Source organism: Tinamus guttatus, unplaced genomic scaffold (assembly GCF_059628265.1).
Source record: "Tinamus guttatus ecotype Peru unplaced genomic scaffold, ASM5962826v1 Tinamus_guttatus_pri_ptg000356l, whole genome shotgun sequence".
Taxonomy (NCBI): domain Eukaryota; kingdom Metazoa; phylum Chordata; class Aves; order Tinamiformes; family Tinamidae; genus Tinamus; species Tinamus guttatus.
In genome coordinates this window covers 591,438-611,179 of record NW_028288890.1, presented here as the reverse complement: position 1 = coordinate 611,179, position 19,742 = coordinate 591,438, and the positions used below count along the sequence as shown (strand labels likewise).

Sequence of the window (19,742 nt, the reverse complement as noted above, 5' to 3'; positions counted from 1 at the left end):
GCCGCCCGCCGCGCCTGAGGGCCCGCGGGGCCGCGCGCAGGTACCGGGGAGCGGGGAGGGGACCGCGACGGGCGCCCCGGGGACAGCGCGGACGCCCCATCCCTCCCAGGCCGCCGCCACCGCGTTCCCCCCTCTCCGGGACCGACCTCTTCCCCCCGCTCCTCACAGCAGCCTCCCCGTGTTGTCATTTTCCCCTTTTTTATCTCTTTTCTTTCTTTCTTTCTTTCCCCTGGCTTGCGAGGGGGGCGCCGAGCGCGGGGGCAGCCCCCGGGCTCTTTGGAGGAGCGCGGGGGCCGCGTCCGCGCTCACCCTCCCGCCTGGGCCCCGCAGGATCGCCGCCATGGAGGGCTTCCTTCGGAAGGTGGAGCGGGAGCTGGGCATCGACCGGCGGCAGCTGGCGCCCGCCGCCGCCGAGGGCCGCCGCGCCGCCGCCTTCGTGCCCGCCAAGTGGCTGTGCAGCCTGCGCGAGCGGCGCGTGCTGCCCGGCCTGTGCCCGCGGCCCGAGGGGCTGAGCGACGGCGAGGTGAGGACCTTCCTGCAGCACTCGGTGCAGAAGCTGCCCGCCGGCTGGACCCGCGTGGAGATCCACGGGCTGCGGAAGGACGCGCTGAGCTACCCGCTGCGCCCGCCGCCCGGCGCCGCGGAGCCGCGCGCCGGCGACACGCTGCACGGCTTCATGCGCGACGTGGCCGCCCACAACTACCGCAACCTGTGGGGCCGGGCGCACGGCCGCTACGTGCGGCCCTACTGCCACGCGCACGCGCCGCCCACCGTGCCCGCGCTGGACGCGCTCAGGGCCGCGCTGCAGAGAGCCTACGGCTGCCCCGTGCTGCAGGTGGGCAAGGGCGCGCTCGGCGCGTCGCCCGCCAGGGACGCGGCCGCCAAGGCACCCTGCCCCAACGTGCTGCACGCGGAGGCGCTCCTGGAGTCCGCCGACATGCTCTACGTCGTCTTCCCGTACGTGCAGTACTGCTTGCACGACGTGGTGACTTTCAGCCCGGCCAAGCTCACCAACAGCCACGCCAAAATCCTCTTCCTCCTCTTCCATGTGTTGCAGGCCATGAGGGCCTGTCACCAGGCAGGCCTGGCTTGCGGCGCCTTCTCCCTTCGCGACGTGGTGGTGGATGAGAAGCTGTGCAGCCGGCTCCGAGTGAACTTCAGCGAGTACGAGAGGCCAAGGGAGGAAAAAGAGCATCTGGAAGGTGCCTCCAAGCAAACAAGTGAGGAAAGCGGCGCTGGCGCGCGTGCCAAGGAGGCTGGCTGCACAACCTGCCAGAAGGACCTCCGGGACCTGGTGTTGCAGTGGGTACACGGGCGAGTTAGCAACTTTGACTACCTTATGCGTTTAAACAGTTTGGCAGGGAGGAGAATGGGAGACCCCAATTACCACCCGGTTCTTCCGTGGGTGGTGGACTTCACCACCAAAAATGGCAAGTTCAGGGACCTGAGGAAATCCAAGTTCCGTCTCAACAAGGGAGACAAGCAACTGGACTTCACCTATGAGATGACCAAGCAGGCGTTTGTTGCTGGTGGAACAAGTGGGGAGCAGCTTCACGTCCCCCATCACATCTCAGACGTCCTTTCGGATATCACGTACTATGTTTACACGGCTCGGAGGACACCCAAGGCAGTGCTGTGCTGCCATGTGAGGTCCCAGTGGGAGCCCAATGAGTATCCAGCCAGCATGGAGCGCATGCAGAGCTGGACTCCGGACGAGTGCATCCCTGAGTTTTACACAGACCCCTCCATCTTCCGATCCATCCATCCCGACATGCCTGACCTGGACGTGCCGTCCTGGTGCAGCTCCTATGAGGAGTTCATTGAAGTCCACCGCACGCTGCTTGAGAGCCGGGAAGTCTCTCAGGATCTCCACCACTGGATTGATCTCACTTTTGGGTACAAGCTGCTGGGGAAGGATGCTGTCAAGGAGAAGAACGTTTGCCTCCATCTCGTAGACAACCACACGCACCTGACCACCTACGGGGTCGTGCAGCTCTTCGACCAGCCGCATCCCAGGCGCATGGTGGGACCTGCCTACACACCGGCTGAGGCTCCAACCATCGCTCGGCCTCTTCTCCAGAATATCCGGGAGACTGTGTTTCTGGAGGAGGTCCAGGGCCAGGTGACTGATGCAGTTAACGGGCTGGTGCTGGAGGCTACCCCTAGTGAAACCAGCTGGTCTGGGGAGAAACCTATCGCTGGAGAGGACGATTTGGAGCAAGGCATGGAAGCCCTGGATTCAATTCCTGCTCCTAGCAGAGCTGCTGATCAGCCTGGTGCCACTTTGCCTTCAGCACAGCCCTCCAGCCTCCCTGCGTACGCCGCAGAAGGCAAAACCTCAGGTGTCCGACCTCTCCGTCGGAGCAAAGCAGGTGCTGTGGATCCGGCTGACAGGGATGGCCTGAAGATCACACTTCCTGAAGGCTTCAATCCACTCCAGGCCCTGGAAGAACTGGAGAAATTGGACAATTTCTTGGTTAAAGGCTTAAGCAGTGAGATGCAGTTGATGGAGCAGCCATGCGAAGAGCAACCTTTGGGTCTCTCAGACCTCTTCCAAAGGGATATGCAAGCTTTGGGCATTCTGATAGCCGAGATCATCTTTGCCCCAAGGATTCGCCCTTCGAAGCCCGATGCGTCCCTGCTGGAGCGGTTCCTGATGGTGCGTAATCTGTGCCGCTACCATCCCAAGGAGATCCCAGCCCCGCTCCAGCACGTGCTGCAAGTCCTGCTGCAGCTCAGCGTGCCTGTGGAGAAGCTTCTGAAAACCAGGGAGGGCAAGGGCACGATGTGGTTGTTCGAATACAATCCCGTTTCCCAGGGCCTCCCCCCACCTTGTCCCACACAGCTCCTCAGCCCCTTCAGCTCCATCATTCCCTTCCCCTCGTATTTCCCAACTCTGCACAAATTCATTTGCACCTACCAGGCAAAGAAGGTAGAGGATGAAGGTCAGGGCCGGGAACTTGTTTTCCAGCTGTGGCAGCAGCTAGAGGGTATCCTTTCTGAAATCACTCCCGAGGGCTTGGAGATTCTTCTGCCTTTCATATTATCCCTGATGTCCGAGGAGAATACCGCTGTCTATGCAGCATGGTACCTCTTTGAACCTATAGCTAAATCCCTGGGTCCTAAAAATGCCAATAAATACCTGCTCAAGCCACTGATCGGAGCATACGAGACCCCCTGCTATCGCCACGGCAGGTTCTACCTGTACACAGACTGCTTTGTGGCCCAGCTAATCGTGCGCCTGGGGCTGCAGTCCTTCCTCTTGAACCTGCTGCCCCACATCCTGCAGATCCTCGTTGGCATCGAGAGCTCGCGGGAGGAGAGCAAGTCCTTTCTCGGCACGGCTGAAGACGACGAAAGCGGCGGGGACAGTCCGGTGTCGTGTGTGTTTGGGGAGGAGATGAAAATGGACGTGGATCGCGGCTCCGCTGCGCTCGACCTCCTCGACTACACGTCCGGCGTGAGCTTCCACGACCAGGCCTACCTGCCCGAGAGCGAGGACTTCCAGAGCGGCCTCTACGTTGGGGAGTCCCTGCAGCCCCAGGAGCAGGAATCGCTCAGCCTTGGGCGGCTGAGTGACAAGAGCAGCGCCAGCGAAGTGTCCCTGGGGGAGGAGAGACCTGCGGATGGCGATTCCCAGAAGGACAAGAGCAGCTTGAAGTCCGTGGACAGCAGCCAGGATCTGAAACAGAGCGAGGAGTCGGAGGAGGAGGAGGGGGATGAGCATGAAGAAGAGGAGCATGATGATGCTGCAGTTGATATGGAGCTGACTCTGGCCGTGGATGCTGCTGCCGCCGTGGATGTCACTCTGGCTGATGACAGCAGCGAGCCAGAGGATGGGGAGGGAGAGGAGCTGCCGGATCACTCCGATGACAAAGAGCAGACAATACTCCTGGGTAAGGCCCTGGGGGCGGGTGGCCTTTCTGCTGCACCTAGCAAAGCAGAGTGTGGGGTAAAGGCAGACACAGCCCTGTCCGGTAAAAGAGGATCCAGATTGAGGGGTATCTATAGTCCCAGCTCAGGAACCATGTTAAAACCAGTGCAAAAGATCTGCATGGAAGCGTGGGGACACCCTGACATGTTTGCAGGGCGGCTGCCGTAGGAGGTGTCGGGTGGAAGGACGGTTACACTTTGCTGATAAAGCAGCCCGGGATGGGCAGCAGCCGGCGATAGCTAATCTGCAGCGTGCCAGGCCCTGCGACTGGTTTTGTTTTGCAGACACGACCTGTAAGATGCTGAGGTGGCTCTCGGCCAAGCTGGGCCCCACTGTAACGTCGCGGTTCATAGCCAGGAACCTGCTCCGTCTGCTTACGTCCTGCTACATCGGTAACGTTCCCTCTCCGAGGCCGGGGTTCGTGCCCTGCTCTCTGCCCGTGTCCGCAGCACGCGGGCCTCGTGGCTTGGTGCACTCTGCTGCTTCAGCTGCTGTTTTCTCTCGGCAGGCCCCACCAGGCAGCAGTTTGTACCAAGCACCGATGAGAACGGGCCTCTGAGTGCAGGAAATATCTACCAAAAACGGCCAGTGCTGGGAGACCAGGTGTCCAAGCCGGTGCTGGCCTGTCTCGTGCACGTGGCTTACCTGTACGGAGAGCCTGTCCTCACCTACCAGTACCTGCCCTACATCAGCTACCTGGTTAGTATGGCTTTTTCTCCCCTTCTTGTGCATGTTACCATGAGAGCTGCATCGAGAGCAGAGCTGTGGGCATACAAAGAGGCAAGAGGATGCACGGAAAACGGGGGCCAGCCTCATTGGGAGCTTCCTTGCTAAAAGCTGGTGCTCAGTTGAACTCTCCCAGGGCCAGCGTGGGCTGAGCAGCTCCTGCTGTTGGAGCTGCTGAGCACTGGTTGAGGAGAACCGCACTGATGCAGCCAGAAGAGGCACTTCCAGCTCCGTCCACAAGCTCCCAACCACTTCCAGCAAAATCCACGGCTGCAAACGTGGGCTTAGCAAACCGAGGCTGCCGTGGACCTGCATCTGACCACTGCTTGCCACAAGCCCTCCATGCCCCTTCCTGCTTTCCTCGTGAGACCCTTTGCTGGCGTCTACAACCCCCACAAAAACGTTCTGCTCTTTTGCTTTGCCAAAACAGGGCTGGCACCAAGGTGGGACTGTGACAATCAGCAGTTAGGGCGACTTGGCTGCTGTGGGATTTTTAGAGGTCTGTATAGGTAGATAGGGGACAGCTTGGGAGAGCTTAAAGGAGGTTTTTCAGCTGAATTAAAAAAAATGCTGGCAAGACTTGCAAACTTTTCATCTTGAAATTCTTAGCTGAATAGCAAGAAGGAAATGTGTAATACAGCTGGTAGAAAAACAAATCTATTTTCATCAGAAAAGAGAGAATGTTTTAAACAGGCTTATTTTTCATACTACATTTTTTTTCAGTGGTCATTAACATTTTGGTTACTGGTTCTTGTTTAAATGGAAAACTTTAATAGCTTTTTGATAATGTAAACTTGGAGGCAGAGAGGCCATGGCTATTCATTTAAAGAAAAAAAACATTGTCAGTTTTTCCAGTGTTGAAGGGAAGATTTTTCAGGGGAAAAAATCCCATTTTTAAGAAAATCATTCTCCACCCAGTTGCAATCATAGCTCCAGCTGTTCTGTTTTTCTTTCTTCCTTTTTTTTTTCCTTACCATTTAAATTATTGCACAGGAGCGAGGAGGGGGGATTAATATTTCTGTGAACAGCATTTAGCAACCTCATATTAAAGCAGCGAAACTTGAGGATCACAAAAAGGATGACAAAAAGTCAATCATTCTTGCAGAATTTGGCAGAGTGGATATTTTGTGAGCTCCTGTGATGAGCTGGAAGATGGCGGGTGTACAAGAAATATAGCGGAAACTGGGAATTGTTTGCTGTTTTTGTTGCTGGCTCTTTTCTTTGGTGTTTGGCTTGCCTAGGAGCATTACTTGGGAGAAAGGACAATCTAGAAAGATACCGTTTCGTGTTGCTGCTGGCATTCTTAGCTGTTTGGTCGTTCTGTCGCCAGCATCGGTACCCGCGTCAGCAAAAAACACACTCCTCTCCTTGTGATGTTATCACAGTCGGATTTCTAGAAATCAGCAGCAAATTTGCCTGTATTTTGTGCCTTGGAAATTCCATGCAGATTATTCCACCGTCTGTGCACCCAGGCTTAACAGGGTATGACATGAAAACACTGATTCGTGGTACAAGTCGCTTGGATGTGACAGTGTTGCCCTCTTGCTGTGTTGGCAGATGATGATTTGTGGTGTCTGAGTACAAGCAGGTGATCCTTTGGGATCTGCTTTGCCTCCAAATTCCCAACTGTGGGAGCAGGCAGGTGCTCTCCGGAGGACGCGTGAGAGTTTGGGCATGTTGTGCCCCATTCTTTCCAAGCTCCTCTCTGGAATCAACATATTCCTGGCAGCCCTCGTCTTTGGGCTCATCCCCTGGAGTTGCTGTTGCCTCTGTGCTCAGGGCCCCCTCCTGAGCACAGTTGTGCCGGGTTTGGAGCCCCGATGATCCTGGGATCACCCTGGATGTGTCCTGCAGGGGGGATAGTGGCCTGAGCACACAGAGCGCCCTGGCATGGGGGGATTTAAGTTGACCATAAGGCAGCAGTGTGCTCCTGTGGCCAAGAAGGCCAATGGGATCCTGGGGTGCATTAAGAAGAGCGTGTCCAGCAGATCGAGGGAGGGGATCCTGCCCCCCTACTCAGCCCTGGGGAGGCCACATCTGGAGTATTGTGTCCAGTTCTGGGCTCCACAGGACAAGAGGGATGTGGAGCTGCTGGAGAGAGTCCAGAGCAAGGCTACGAGGATGATCAGGGACCTGGAACATCTGCCCTATGAGGAGAGGCTGAGGGAGCTGGGCCTGTTCAGCCTGGAGAAGAGAAGGCTGAGAGGGGACCTGAGCAGTGTCTAGAAGTACCTCAAGGGAGGCAGTGAGGAGGATGGTGCTGGCCTCTTTTCACTGGTGACCCCCAACAGAACTAGAGGAAATGGCCAGAAACTGAAGCACCAAAAGTTCCACAGGAACTTAAGGAAAAATTTCTTAACAGTGAGGGTGACAGAGCACTGGAACAGGCTGCCCAGAGAGGTTGTGGAGTCTCCTTCTCTGGAGATCTTCCAAACCCGCTTGGACGCAGTCCTGTGCCACGTGCTCTAGGTGACCCTGCGTGTGCAGGGGGTTGGACTAGATGATCTCTAGAGGTCCCTTCCAGCCCTAAGCATTCTATGATTCTATGATTTCTCCCTGCACAGGTGGCTCCCGGCGGCGGCTCCGGCGGCGGCCGGCTCAACAGTCGGAAGGAGGCCGGGCTCCTGGCCGCCGTCACGCTCGCCCGGAGGATCGTGGTGTGCCTCTCGGACACGACGCTCATGGACATCCTGCCCAAGATCAGCCAGGAGGTGCTGCTGCCCGTGCTGGGCTCCCTCACGTCGCCCACTGTGGGGTAAGTGCTGCCGTTCGCTCTGCTTGGGGTCTCCAGCGAGAATGGGCACGCCTCCAAATCCAGGATTTGGGAATCGTTCTGTGAGGGTCTTAGGAATCTGAGGATTGTGGAGCTTTTCCTACCCTGACGGGCACATTCTTGTGCTGGTGCATAGCATGTACGAGAGCTTGTACCAGCCAAGACCTGCTGAAAACGCTGCCTCCCTGGAAACACAGGGAGGGCAGGAAGCATCAAATAGAGGGAAAAGGGCTACGTGTGGGAATCATAACACATGTCCTCTTCAGTTTCCCCAGTGGTGCCCAGGCCCGTGTTGTCCTGTGTGTTAAGACAATCAGTCTAATTGCCTTGATCTGCCTGCGGATTGGGCAGGAGATGGTGCAGCAACATTTGAGTGACACTGTGAGAAACTTCTTTGGGGCCTTCTCGCTGCTGCAGGAGCTGCAAGACCAGGTCAGTGCCCTGTGAGAGACGCTCCCGCCGTCCTGCAGCATACAGGAATGTGGTGGGCATTCCCGCAGGAATGGGGTGGGCATTCCACAGGAACGGGGTGGGCATTCCGCAGGAATGGGGTGGGCATTCCACAGGAACGGGGTGGGCATACCTGCAAGGGCTGGCCGTGTCCAGCCCAGGCTGTGTCTGTGTAACCCCTGACACGGTGCGAGTGCCTCATCTTGGGAATCTCCCCGTTTTCTCTTCTCTAGGGATTGACGGCAGAGTCGCTGAGCAGCTGTGAGGTACCTATGATGGAGGTGCCTCTTTCCAACGGGAAGCTGCTGGCCCTGGACCCAGCGGTGCTGATGGAGTTACAGAAGGTGTTCAGTCCCGAGATGGCCTACGTCACCTACATCCCCTTCTCCTGCTTGCTAGGTACATCTTGGCTGCTTCCCTTTCCTGAGCTTTGAGAGCTCCATGGACACGTGCCTGCTATGAGCCCGCAGGCAGCACTCAGAAGGCTGCTGGGTCAAGTCTGCAGCTTCTCCCTGTGGCTCGGCCTGCTTGCTGGGTCCAGGAGCCCACCGGGACGTCGGGCTGGTCTGGCTGTGGGCTGTGTGGCAGTCCTGGGGGGTGTTGTGTTCACAGCCCTGTGATGGTAGGGGAGGAAGGTGGGGAAATTCCTTCTCTTGGAGCCGTGTTGTCTCTTTTCAGGCGATGTTATCAGGACGGTTGTGCCCAACCACTCGCTGGTGGAGAAGTTGGCCAGCCTCTACCTGGAGAACGTGAACCCCAAGAGCTTGCAGATGGTTAGCCTGGAACAAACACAGAGCATGGCAAGCTCAGAGCAGGATATGCGCAAGGCTGAGCTGTTCTCCAGCCACCACGAGGACAGTCACTCCGGCACTTTTGGGAGCATCCTGGTAGGAAATCGCATCCAGGTTCCTGTGGACACACAGCGCGAGGGTCTGGGCTTCCTGCGCCTCAGTGCTGTCACCGATGGCTTCATTCCCATCTCATCCAACGAAGAGGATACCCTGAAGCACGACCTTCCTCGCAGCACCCACATGTTGTGTGGGAACTGGCTGGCCTACTGGCAGTATGAGATTGGGGTGAGCCAACACGACCCCCGCTTCCACTTCCACCAGATCAAGCTACAGAGTTTCTCAGGGCATTCAGGGGCCATCAAGTGTGTGGCACCGCTCGGCAGTGAGGACTTCTTTCTTAGTGGCAGCAAGGACAAAACTGTCCGCCTCTGGCCCTTGTACAACTATGGGGACGGAACGAGTGAAGTGCCGCCCCGGTTCACGTACTCCGAGCACAAGAAATCTGTTTTCTACGTGAGCCAGCTGGAGGCATCGCAGCACGTGGTGAGCTGCGATGGGACCGTGCACATCTGGGACCAGTTCACAGGTAATAAGGGAAAGGGGCATGGCCAGGTGAGGGTCAGCCCAGTCCTCTTTAGAGGTTGAAGGTCCACAGTGAGTCCTGGTGGCTCTTGCTAAAAAGCAGAATAGAGACTAGAGATTTGCTCTGTGCTTTCTCCTTGCATCCACTGCTGTAACTTCGCCATTTTTCACAGGGAAGCTTCTCCGGACTTTCGATGAGTTAGACAGCAAAGTCCCCATCACAGCTGTGACCACGATGCCACCTCCCTATCACAGCATCTCTGTGGCCAGCGCAGACTCCGTGCTGCGTTTCATTGATCACAGGAAACCAGGACTGCAGGTAAGGCCCCTGTGAACCGCCCTCCTGCAGGCTGCCCCGTGGCACCTGCGCGCGTTGGGACACGACACCGCTGCTCCAAAGGCAGGAGTGCTGGCTCCAGGAATGCCAGCTGGGCTGCAGGGTTTCCTGTCCCCTCGCTGCTGTCCCCTTAGTCCTTTTGCCCCCCGTGGCTGACCCTCTCTTGCAGCACGAGTTTCGCCTGGCCAGCGGTGTGAGCGCGGGGCTCATCCGCTGCTTGGCTGTCAGCCCCAACGGGCGCAGCGTCGTGGCCGGCTTCTCCTCGGGGTTCCTCGTGCTGCTGGACACCAGGACGGGGCTCATCATGCGTGGGTGGCCTGCCCACGAGGGAGACATCCTGCAGATCAAGGTAAGGGCTTCAGCTGGCATCAGGCTCGCGCCGCTGAAGGCAGCAGTGGTTGAAGATGGAGCGCAAGGCACTGGGTTGGGGGCTGCTTCATGACACTCGCCAGGACACTGAGCTGTGCTGCCTCCTTCTGAAATCTGCTCCTTGGCAGGGCTTTTCTGCTCCATCCTCTGGGCCTTCTGCCACCCCTTGCTGTGTCCCTAAGAAGCCACCTAGGCCCTCCAGCCCTTTGGTCACTGCTGTGTATGGGTGTTCTTGGTCCAACCTGAGCAGCTCTCTCGGGTTTTGGGCCCTGCTGAGCAGGTCTGTGTGCCCTGCAGCAGGGGCAAGGGGGGAGCCCTGTGAAGAGGCCAACGTGGTGCTTTCTCCTCAGGGCTGCCATTGCAGAGCCTCGCTAGTTATTCATTAGAATGAATAACTCTTGTCCATATTTACCCACCCTCAGGGAGCATCATTGGGACTGCAGTGTCCTCGACCCAGTGTGGGTTAAACAAAGTTCACTGCTGTGGGTTGTTTACCCTCTCACTAGCTCTGCTAATTGGCAGCTCCAGCCTTCTGCTGCCCTCAGCAGAGTGTTTCCTGCTGTGAAAGGGGCCCCCAATTCCATGGCCGTGAGAAGGAAGATAATTTGGCAGGTGGTTTAATGAAGAGAGAGGCCATGTGACAATCTCTTTCCCCACCGCAGTAATAGCAGCTGATGAATTAATGATGTTGTGAGCCAGGATGCTGTTGAGAAGAGGCACAGCCCTTTTCTTGGACAGTGGCAGAGGGGGATAGAGGTACCAGAGAGCCCTGTAGCCAACAGTGTTTTCCTAGATGCTTTGTTAATCCTGCCCGGTACCACCAGCTGCTTGGAAATGGCTGGCACTGTCCGTAGTGATCGCACTGGGGCTACTGGACTGCTGGCTGCTTCTTGCCAAGCTCATTTGCAGTTTTTACTGCAGCAATGTTGGTTCACTGGCCCTTCCTCTCACGCAGGCTGCAGAGGGCAATGTGCTCATCAGCTCCTCCTCGGACCATTCCCTGACTGTCTGGAAAGAACTGGAGCAGAAGCCTTTGCACCACTACAAATCTGCCTCGGAACCCATCCACGCGTTCGACCTCTACGGCAACGAGGTGGTGACGGGCACCGTGGCCAACAAGATCGGTGTCTACTCCATGCTGCAGTCGTCGGCTCTGCCCGTCAGCACGACCAAGCTGAGCTCAGAGAACTTCCGCGGCACCCTGACCAGCCTGGCCGTGCTGCCCACCAAGTGCCACCTCCTGCTGGGCTCGGACAACGGCGTCATCCGCCTCCTCGCATAGCGACCGGCCGCCCGGCGGCTCCGGAGGGAGGGCTGGGAGCTGGCAGCAGCTTTGCTCGCAGAGGAGGCAGCGCGACGTTTCCGAACGCAGGATGCAGGAGGGAGGCGTTCTTGTTGGTGAGCGCTCGGCGAAGCATCTCTAACCTCTTTCTGTATCTTTAAAAGAAAAAAAAAGCCATAGTTAAGGAACCTCTACTGCTGCTGGGAGAAACGTTGGGCGTTGTAGGTCACTGTGACCCCTGCAGAGAGGTCTGGAGCTTTCCATACCATGTGTGCCTGACTCCTCAGGGGACTGTGAGCTGCTCTCCAGAGAAATGTGGACCATGGCAATCCCTCCCCATCCATCAGGAAGGGGAAGGGCTTGTCCTTATAAGAACACAACAGTATAGCTAGTACCATCTGCACTTATCCTTCACTTTCCACTCCTGAAGCACTGAACAGTCTTATTAGAATAGCTTACCATGGGCCTGGGAGCCACCTTTGGAGCTGCGTGGTGCTGGGCATCTCCTCCTTGTGGGGTCAAGGCCCTGGAGGATGAACTGCATTAACTTTAGGTTCTGCAGCCCTGGCTGGATCCTGTATGGGAGGAGCAGGGGTTAGTGAAAGCACTTCTTGTCACCTTGCTGGTTGTAGGGCAAAGACGGGAACGGAGGACAGCCAAGGCACGAACCCCGTCTGCTGCACTGGTTTGTTTAGGGACGAACTGCTGCAGAAGGATAGTTTGGGATGGGAACATGACTCTCTAGGGATGATAGAACTAGATACTTCCATGAGGATTTGGGCTCCTGGAGCAGTGAGATAGGGACGAACTGTTCTTGTTGGTTCTTGCCCCAGAAGCGCTGCATCCCATAGGGTGAGGAGTGCTCTGTGTGGTGCAACAAGGCTGCACGTTCTAATCCTCTCCGCTGCCCTTTGAGCTGATGAGACTTGTAGCGAAGCAGGAGGACAGGACAGCAAAAAGGTGCTCAATTCTGCCCCCAAACTGCCTGTAGAGTGAAAAGAGGGGCCCAATCCAGCATGGTCTCCCTTTCCTGACCTTCCCCGCTGGGATGCGCCTGTCTCTTCCCTGCCCTCATCCTTGGTCCAGGAGCAGTTGCCTCTCTGGTGCTGCAGCCTCCTTCCCACCCATCCTCCAGCCTCATCCAAGCTAGTGTCCAGAGACTGGGAAGCCTCTGTCTGGCAGAGGAGGAGCCTGCGGTTGTCCTGGTTGGGGAAAGGGCCTCGCGGAGCCGTGAGTTCATCCGCACAGGGAAGGCTGCCCCAGAGCTGCCCTCTGCTCCGGGGCGCTGGGGAGGAGAGCAGTTGGCCCTCGCTATCCTTCCTTCCCAAGGGAGCTCCCAGTCCCGTGTTGCCTATTAACCATTTGCAATAGATGTAAATATTTACTTCTAATAAACTCTTTGAAAGAGATGCAGAGAAGTGTGTGTGGGGAGGCTCTGTGCCGGGCTGGAAGGGGCCGAGCGCGGCGCAGGGCAGCACAGCAGGCCGGCCTGTCTGCAGCGGCTCTCCTGGCTCTGCATTCCCGGGAAAGCTGCAGGGGGGATGCGGTGAAGATGCTCTGGATGTGAGAAGGTAGGACTCTCCGAAACGGGGACATGGGGCTTCCCCATGTGGTGTGTTCTAGGTTCATGGCTGCAGACCTCAGCCCTGTCTCCTGCCATCCTTCCCAGTTCTTGCAGGGATTTGGGGAGCTAAGGACTTTCATAAGGAAGCCTGGGTGACCGGGATGACTTTGTAAGGAAGCTTCCAATCCCGTTCGCATCCTCCGCTGCTTCTTGGTGGCTCCCGTCGTGCAGAGGAGGTGGCAAAGCCACATCTCGGGCTGGGGAGCGTTGCTCTGACCTCTGCATGAGGCTCAAAGCTGCACGGAGCTCTCCCTGCTGGGGCTGCGTCTCCCGGCGACGGTTCCTTCATCCCGCATCCGTGCGTGTTGCGGGGCCGGCACAAGGTGCTCGGGGTGGCACCAGCTGCTCTCGACGCAGCCGCCTGTTAACAGGCAGCACCTCGTGTTGCTGCAGCTGGGAGATAAACAGCAGGCAAGGAGAATTCCCCAAACAGCCCTGTGGCAATGGATGCCAAGCCGTGTGTTTTCATTGGAGGCTGTGGTAAAACAGGGCATTCCTATCACAGCACAAGGAAAGCAGAGCAGCTGCTTGGGCACCACGGACCTCACGGGTTATTTTTGCTCTTGGGTGTTTCAGAGCTTCAGTGTCACCCTCGTCCAGGGGGTGCAGCAGCCTAAACTGTCTCCCCATCTCCGCACACACCACAGATTCACTCTTACCCCCCAACAAATGTTTAGCCGGATGCTCTGAGTCAATATTTGCCTGCGAATTCTCAAATAAGGGGTGGTGCCGAAGGTCGCGGCCGGAGGGGTGGGCTGGACAAGAGGCCGCTCCGCGCAGAGCTGCCGGCCGGGCTAAACCAAGACCCAGCTCCGACGCGCGCTGTGGTAAGGGACGGACACGCTGGGATGTGCTGGGAATGGGGGCTCCTCCGGGGAGCAAGGAAGGAGTCTCTGGGAGGGGGGTGAAGGTGGCAGAGAGTTGAAGGCTGGGGACGACTGGGGTGGAAAGGGGCATTCGGGGCTGTTTGTAGCAGCAGGATTTAGGGTGAAGGAGGAGGGGGAATGAAGCAGCTTCGAGTTTGGGGAACCCAACGGGGTGCTGAGCAGCTGCTCTTGGTCAAAGCAAGGAGGGCTCGGAGGGCAGAAAGCAGCCCCAGGAACCCGGTGCCATGGAAGCCATCCTGAGGCCTGGCCTTTGGATTTGGCACGGAGGGTTTACATTAAGAAAGGTGATTTCTGCTTCACGAGGAAAAGCGGCCGGGAGAAGCGGTGGCCGGGAAAGGGGTGGGGTTTCACCTGGAAGAGGGTCATTCCCAGAAGAGAGCGCAGGGGAGACGCTGGGTTTCCCAGCAAAAGGGGAAGCGGAGTGCTGGGAAGGGGAGGACGCTCTGCATTCCCAGACTCTGCATTCCCGAACTCTGCATTCCCGGACTCATTGCTGGGGAACTCTGCCCGGGCATTTCCCGCCTGCCCAGTCCCTGGCGGGCGGCGCTCGCTGGTGTCCGCAGCCCCTCGAGGCAGCTCCGTGTCCCCCGTCCTGCGGCTGCTGCTTCTCCCACCTCGCGCAGGGCTGCCCCTTCCTCAGGGATCTGCATGGGGAAGGAGCAGAGGCCCTGCCTCATCCTGGAGATACCGGGTGCTTGGGATAGGGGAAATTGCAATCCGTATGAACGCAGATGATGGGCTCAGCGACGTGGGTTTCCAAGCACAGCGAATCCAGGAGCGCTTCACGTGGGAGCCTCTGTCCCAGCCCCTGCTCCTCTCCGGTTTCGCTGCCCTGGCTCTGGAGCCAGGTGTCTCGTGTTGTTTCTTTGCATCATTGTTCACCTCCCTCCTTCTCTCCACAAGCGCCAACCTGTTTGGCCGGGCCGATCCTTTCCTCCCCGCAGCCCCAGGAGGCTCATCCTGCCGCAGCCGGGAGCCGCTTCGCTCCGCGCCGTCCTCCTCTCGCGACCATGGTGCTGCCCGGGGCTCTGCTGCTGCTCTGCCTGCCCGCCCTGCACGGCCTCCTCCGGGTAAGCCCCGTCCCGCGGCCAGGATTTTGCTCCGCAGCCCAAAATACCCGGGGGTGTTCCCATATTCACACGGATGGTTGTAGTAAACCTCTGGAAACTTGGCTCCAGTTGCTGACCTTGAGGGGTTAATAGGAAGTTGTTTAATGACAACTCTTTTTTCCTCATTTTAAATCTGCATCCCCTTCAACTCGGACATTGCAAAGCTGCACTGCTGGCTCCCTAGGGGATACACTGTACACTTCTGACCCGGTCCCTGTTTAAATAAACATAGCATCTGCAGGCTCCTGATTATTTCTGCCTCCCCTCGGGGGATCCCACTGCCCCATCCCTGCATCCTGAAGCCATGTCCATGCTCTTGTTATCGCTGCAGCTGTGGTGGTGCCAATGTTGCATCCACAGAAATGTGTTAGGAGTGGGGAAAAAGAGAACCAACTTACGGAAAATCACAGGAAACTATCTGGCCTTTTTCCTTCCAGTTTCCTTTGGCACATGCCCTTGAGCAGAAGCATCTCTCCTTAGACAAAGCCGTGGAGTTCAAGGTAAGCGACGTCTGGTTCCTATGCAGGGGCTGAGGTTACACCGTGGCATTGGCAGTGGTTTTCCACTTTGTCCTGAGCTAGGACGAGCCCAGCCAGGGCAATTTAGCAGTGCTGGGGAATAAGAAAATCCCAATTTGTTCAGCTTGCTGTGCAAGCTGCGTGTGACTGCAGGGAAAGCACCAGGGAAGCCCATGCGGTTCCTCCTGCTTCTCCAAGCTGTCCTTGTTCCTTGCCAGGACCTGAAAGGGGCCGGTGCTGCTCAGCTGGAGATCACCACGGCAGATACCCCCGAAGAGGCTCTGACCCCGCTGCACACCGAGGTGAGGGATTCGACCGCCGACACCTGGGAGGACATTTATGGACCCACAACACCATCCACCACCACAACCCCAGCGCCAGGCAGCGGCGGTGATGGAGACCCGGGGGAAGTTAGCTCTTCTGAGGAGGAAGATGAGGACGAAGATAAAACCTGTGACAAGGCCGGGAAGAAAAGCCACAGACTAGCAAAAGGGTTGATGAAATTCAGCTTTGATCTCCTCAGAGAGGTCCAGCTGGAGCCCAGCAGCAACAACGTGATCCTGTCTCCCCTCAGCATCACCCTCGCCTTGTCTCACCTGGCACTAGGTAATTTATTAGTGGCAAAAGCAGCAGCTCCTGCTTCTCTCCTGGAGGTACTAGGAGCTAATGTGCAGAATGCAGAGATTAAACAGCAGCACCTTTCCCTTAATTTCACTCCTGTAGCTTTAATTAGGTTCTGTAACAATTGCAGCTGCTCTCAGCGTCCCTCATTGAGGCTCCTGCTCTCAGGTTTCCACAGCCTCTTTTGTAGGGCACGGTGTGTCCCTTAAGCGGGGCAGCCGGAACAACAGCCCCTGCTTTGCAGCAGCTCATATGAACTAACAGGAACTCGATTCCCCTTTCCAGGAGCAGCAAACCGGACGGAGCGGCGCTTGCTGGAGGCCCTGCGCCTGGCGCCGGTGCCCTGCGTGCACCACGCGCTGCGCAACGCGCGCGCGAGGCTGGCGGAGGCCCTGCTCGGCGCCGCGGCGCGCGTCTACCTGCGCAAAGGTGAGCACGGCTTGCGCTTCTCCTGCCTTTTTTCTTTCCCGAGTCCTGCTAACTTCACGATTCTCCCCCCCTTGCCAGGATTGGAGGTTAAAGAGAAGTTCCTGGAGGATTCGGAGAGATTCTACGGGGCCAAGCCGGTGACGCTGTCTGGGGACAGCGAGCGTGACCTCGTGGCCATAAACAAGTGGGTAGAGCTGGCAACTAATGGGCAAATACCCACCTTCCTACGCCAGCTCCCTGAGGACACAGTGATGCTCTTGCTCAGTGCTATCCACTTCCATGGTGAGCGCTGCAGGACTTACATTTCAAGCCTGACCGTGCCGAGGAATAGTTAGAACAGACACCCAAGCTGGATGGTGTCTTCTGTCAATCTGCTTGTTCTTTTCCTCCACATCTACTGTTCCTCTTGCTTGGGTTTCTTTATACTCATGATTCCAAACTGTTCCACCTGTGCTAAAAACGTTGCTTAACAGCAGAGCCAGAATGTAGCAGGTGCATCTGGAAGAATTTTTGCCTCATACTCACAGAGATTTAATTCCTGGGTAAATCTGCAAGCGTTTTGCTTGCTCTTGGAGCACTATTTCACAGCGCTTAGCACAAAGGCAACACTCTTCGTTTTTCAAAGCACTTCACAAACATCCATTACTTTATCTTCATAGCCTTCAGTAATCTCCCACGCTAAAGCATGAGGATTAATCCTGGTTCACTTTGTTATTTCCATAGTCCCTCTCTAGAAGATAAGGGCTTCCTGCTGTTAGTTTTTCTTTCCAGCCTTGGTACCAACTTCTCTTTGCTGTAATTTCTACTTGTCTCATCACTATCTGCCTTCTCTGAGAACTCATGATAAGAGCAGTGTTGTCTAGGTAGTTTCTGTTTTCCAGTCTGAATTCAACTTTGTTGTATTTTCAACTTTTATGTTGACAGGGTTTTGGAGGACTAAGTTTGATGCCAACCTCACTGAGCCAGACATATTCCACCTTGATAATGATTTCATGGTCCCAGTTGAGATGATGAAAGCCCAGAAATACTCCTTGAGCTGGTTTACACTGGAGCCCTTGGACATTCAGGTAAGGCTCTGTTAGGAGTGTTCCTCTTCCTATTCCATTTCGCTGAGTACAACTATACTCTCCTCAAAGCAAATGAATTCTCACAGGGAACACAACATATAATAAGTTAATAAGCATTCTTTGTCCTTGTTTTTAGCAAGAAAGTTAAATCTTTGCTCTCAGCTTTGTGAAAATCAAGAAGGGATATGAAGTAAGTGGGAAAATCATGGAGTTTTAAAGCTCAGTTAAAGATAAATGAGGAATATGGAAAGCTAATTCCCCCAAACAGTGTGCAGTTGATTTTCCTTTAGAATATGGCTAGTGAAAGAGTAGGTACAATGTCTGCACACACTTTTCTCCCTATGTGTTTCATGATACTAAACACCAAAATTGGATGCTGCAATTCCAGCAAAAATTTCCTTCTCTGGAGAAATCAGACATCTCCTTCTGACCAGAGTGTTTTCCTCCTATGGATAGACTAGCTGTAATCAAAATAGAAAAAAAAAATAGCATCACTTTTTGGACTCTGTCCTGCCTCTTCTATAAATTATTCTCATTGGTTTTGTTTCCAGGTGGCCAAGTTTCCCTTCAAGGGTAACATGAGTTTCCTGGCCATTGTACCAAACCAGTTTAGTTGGAATGTTTCTCATGTGCTGGAGAACTTCCCTTACGAACAGCTACGCAGCCTCTTCCCCAAAGAGGTACCCACCACAGTGAAGATCCCCAAATTAAAGGTGGACTATCAGCTGGAACTCAACAAGGTTCTCAGTCAAATAGGTAAGAGCTCTCTCGGGACTTGTGCAGAATAAGATCTATATAGATCATCTCTTCACTAACACTCGAAACTGCAAACCTTGCTTGTAAAGTTGTGCTCACAGCTTGTTCCAGATGGCATCCAGAACCTTTCAGCTCTTATTATTAATCATTCACACTTCCTTGTGATCTTTGAGTTCTTTCTATTGCCCTATTTCATTGACTATCCCTTTTATTTCTAGCCAAGGCATCTGAGGTTTCATGCAGTCCAGGGCTGGAGAACCTGGCTGCACTGCAGCTTTTATTTCTGTTGCCTGCAAGTTCTCCAGGCCTCAGTGTTGGACAACACATGCAGTAACGGGTTAGGGAATTGCTTCCTCCAGGTACCTTTGGCTGTGGCACCCAACGGGAAGCGTTAACTTTGCCTGATTTCTCCATAGGCCTCCAGGAGTTGTTCACAAACCCAGACCTCCGCAAGATCACCGAGGAACCTCTCTTTGTATCCAGCATACAGCACCAGTCTACATTGGAGCTTAAAGAAGATGGGGTGGAAGCATCGGCTGCTACTGGCGTCATGTTGTCACGGTCACTCTCTGCCTTCAGCCTCGACCGACCCTTTCTCTTCATTATCTTTGATGAAGTAACAGGCATCCCGCTTTTTATAGGCAGCATCCAGAACCCTAACCCCAGTGCTGCTCCCCAGATGAAAGAGCCACAGGACTCACATAATGTCACAGATGTCACTGAGTATCCTATGCCCAAATAAGAGAGGAGCAGAACCTAGGAGTTCTGGGACCGCTACCAGCTAAGCCAGGTGTCCTGTTGCTGGAGACCTCCCTCTAAGGCCATAGAAGGTCTGTTTCCTTCACAGATCCCTAAAGACCAATCCCGGGATATCCCATTCCAGCCTTGACAAGCTTCTCCTAGCTGAGTTCCCTCTGCTGACCCTGAAAAGCATGCCTGGATTTCCCTTCCAGGGCTCTCAGTCCTGAAGGGAGGCTTCCTTGTCCCCAGACTCTTATTAGCATCCTTATTAGACTCTTTTAGTGTCTCCCATAGCCTGGAATCTTCATTAGCATCTGGCAGCCTGGCCAACAGCCAGAGACATTAATACTGCTCTTCCCTCGGCGCTTCCTGTGAACATGCCTTCCTCGGAGCGTTCCTCTGAAAACCGTGTCTCTTTGTACCCACATAGAAAATGATCTTGGAATGAACTGGACCAGTTGTTTGCCCGGGGATGAGTCACAGACACTTCCAGGCACAAGCTCTTTCCAAATATTCCTCTCTCCCACTTCTTGGTTATCAGGATCTGTTGTGGGAAGGTCTCCAGTAAGGGGAACTCCTTTGCATCCCCATCTCTAGTCCTTTTTCTGAGAAACTCTAGGGTCTTGGGAAATGTTAGATTTTTCAAGGCATATTTTATAAAGTATTTTTTAGTAATTTTTATGTTGGCAAAATAATAAAGAGTGAAGCAGAACATGTTTGTTCTGGGCGTTGCATTGGAAGACCCA

General features: G+C 55.4%; 2 protein-coding genes across 2 annotated transcripts; both read left to right on the top strand.

Moving 5' to 3' along the window:
• The first annotated feature begins 340 nt into the window (after nt 1–340).
• On the top strand, nt 341–11,248 carry WDR81 (WD repeat domain 81). Its single transcript, XM_088530022.1, has 10 exons — nt 341–3,896; nt 4,219–4,326; nt 4,443–4,633; nt 7,225–7,415; nt 7,700–7,865; nt 8,117–8,282; nt 8,562–9,260; nt 9,430–9,575; nt 9,763–9,942; nt 10,918–11,248. Exons 1-10 carry the CDS (start codon nt 341–343, stop codon nt 11,242–11,244), a joined length of 5,730 nt encoding a protein of 1,909 aa, XP_088386148.1. The 3' UTR covers nt 11,245–11,248.
• Nucleotides 11,249–14,761: 3,513 nt separating this feature from the next.
• SERPINF2 (serpin family F member 2) lies at nt 14,762–19,030 on the top strand. Its single transcript, XM_010228485.2, has 8 exons — nt 14,762–14,825; nt 15,302–15,364; nt 15,601–15,988; nt 16,289–16,432; nt 16,511–16,714; nt 17,357–17,499; nt 18,051–18,255; nt 18,672–19,030. Exons 1-8 carry the CDS (start codon nt 14,766–14,768, stop codon nt 18,995–18,997), a joined length of 1,533 nt encoding a protein of 510 aa, XP_010226787.2. The 5' UTR covers nt 14,762–14,765; the 3' UTR covers nt 18,998–19,030.
• Nucleotides 19,031–19,742: the final 712 nt, after the last annotated feature.